This window comes from Buceros rhinoceros, unplaced genomic scaffold, assembly GCF_000710305.1.
Source record: "Buceros rhinoceros silvestris isolate BGI_N320 unplaced genomic scaffold, ASM71030v1 scaffold20577, whole genome shotgun sequence".
NCBI lineage: Eukaryota > Metazoa > Chordata > Aves > Bucerotiformes > Bucerotidae > Buceros > Buceros rhinoceros.
In genome coordinates this window covers 18,520-19,302 of record NW_010420790.1, presented here as the reverse complement: position 1 = coordinate 19,302, position 783 = coordinate 18,520, and the positions used below count along the sequence as shown (strand labels likewise).

Sequence of the window (783 nt, the reverse complement as noted above, 5' to 3'; positions counted from 1 at the left end):
GCAGGCGGGCTCCTTCCTCGTGAAGCGCTTTGTTTTCCTCCTTCAGCAGTGAAAGCTGCTCCGAAAGCTTCTGGTTCTCCTTCTGACACTGGAGGTGCTGGAAAACATCTCTGTGATGTGTGTGTGTGCCCTCAGCTAACGGGCCCCTCTGCCTGGTTTCCATCTGGTCACCAAAGCTTCACTGCCACAAATCCCAGTGGTTCCCAGTACAGAGTATCCTGCCCATCAAGGCCACTCTCTCCTCCCCTTAAGGGGAGGGTGGATTTCTGTGCTGCTGGGGGGTGCTGCAGGCTGGGCCGGGGCAGAGGGAGGTAACACACGCTCCCAGGCAGCAGCCCCTGCTCCGATTTTCCTGCAGAAAGCTCCAAGCTCTGCAGGAAAAGGGGAGGAGAGAGGGGAAGGGGCCAGCAAGTCGTCCTCCTGCACCCTCAGAGCCGCAGCCCCAGGAAAGCTGCGCGAGGTGGGACGGTGCTTTTCCTCCAGCGGCTCTTTAAACCAGCGGGATCTGCAAGGGCTCAGCGCCTGGCTGGACTGGACCCTGTTTCGGCAGTTCCCAGGTGCCCATTTCACACCGGGCTGGTCCCGTTTCCCCTCAGAGCCCAGTGGTCTGCTCTGGAGTCAGCCACCAGCAGGGTGGTGAGGACCCATCCGTGCTGCAGCTCACCTCCCTCGAGTCAGTCTTCCTCTCGTCTTCGAGGACGTGCAGAGCCTTGGCCTGCAGCTCCACGTGCCTCTTGGCCAGCGACGCCTCCGTCTCCCGCGAACGCCGGAGCTGCTGCCTCC

At 61.7% G+C, this 783-nt stretch overlaps 1 protein-coding gene across 1 annotated transcript in view; it reads right to left on the bottom strand.

Moving 5' to 3' along the window:
• Positions 1-783, bottom strand: part of CCDC30 (coiled-coil domain containing 30) — a gene marked incomplete at its 5' end in the record, with an annotated part of 24,079 nt that overhangs the window by 5,216 nt on the left and 18,080 nt on the right. Inside the window, 2 exon segments of the mRNA XM_010139436.1 lie at positions 3-97; positions 665-775. Coding sequence (XP_010137738.1) covers positions 3-97; positions 665-775 — 206 coding nt within the window.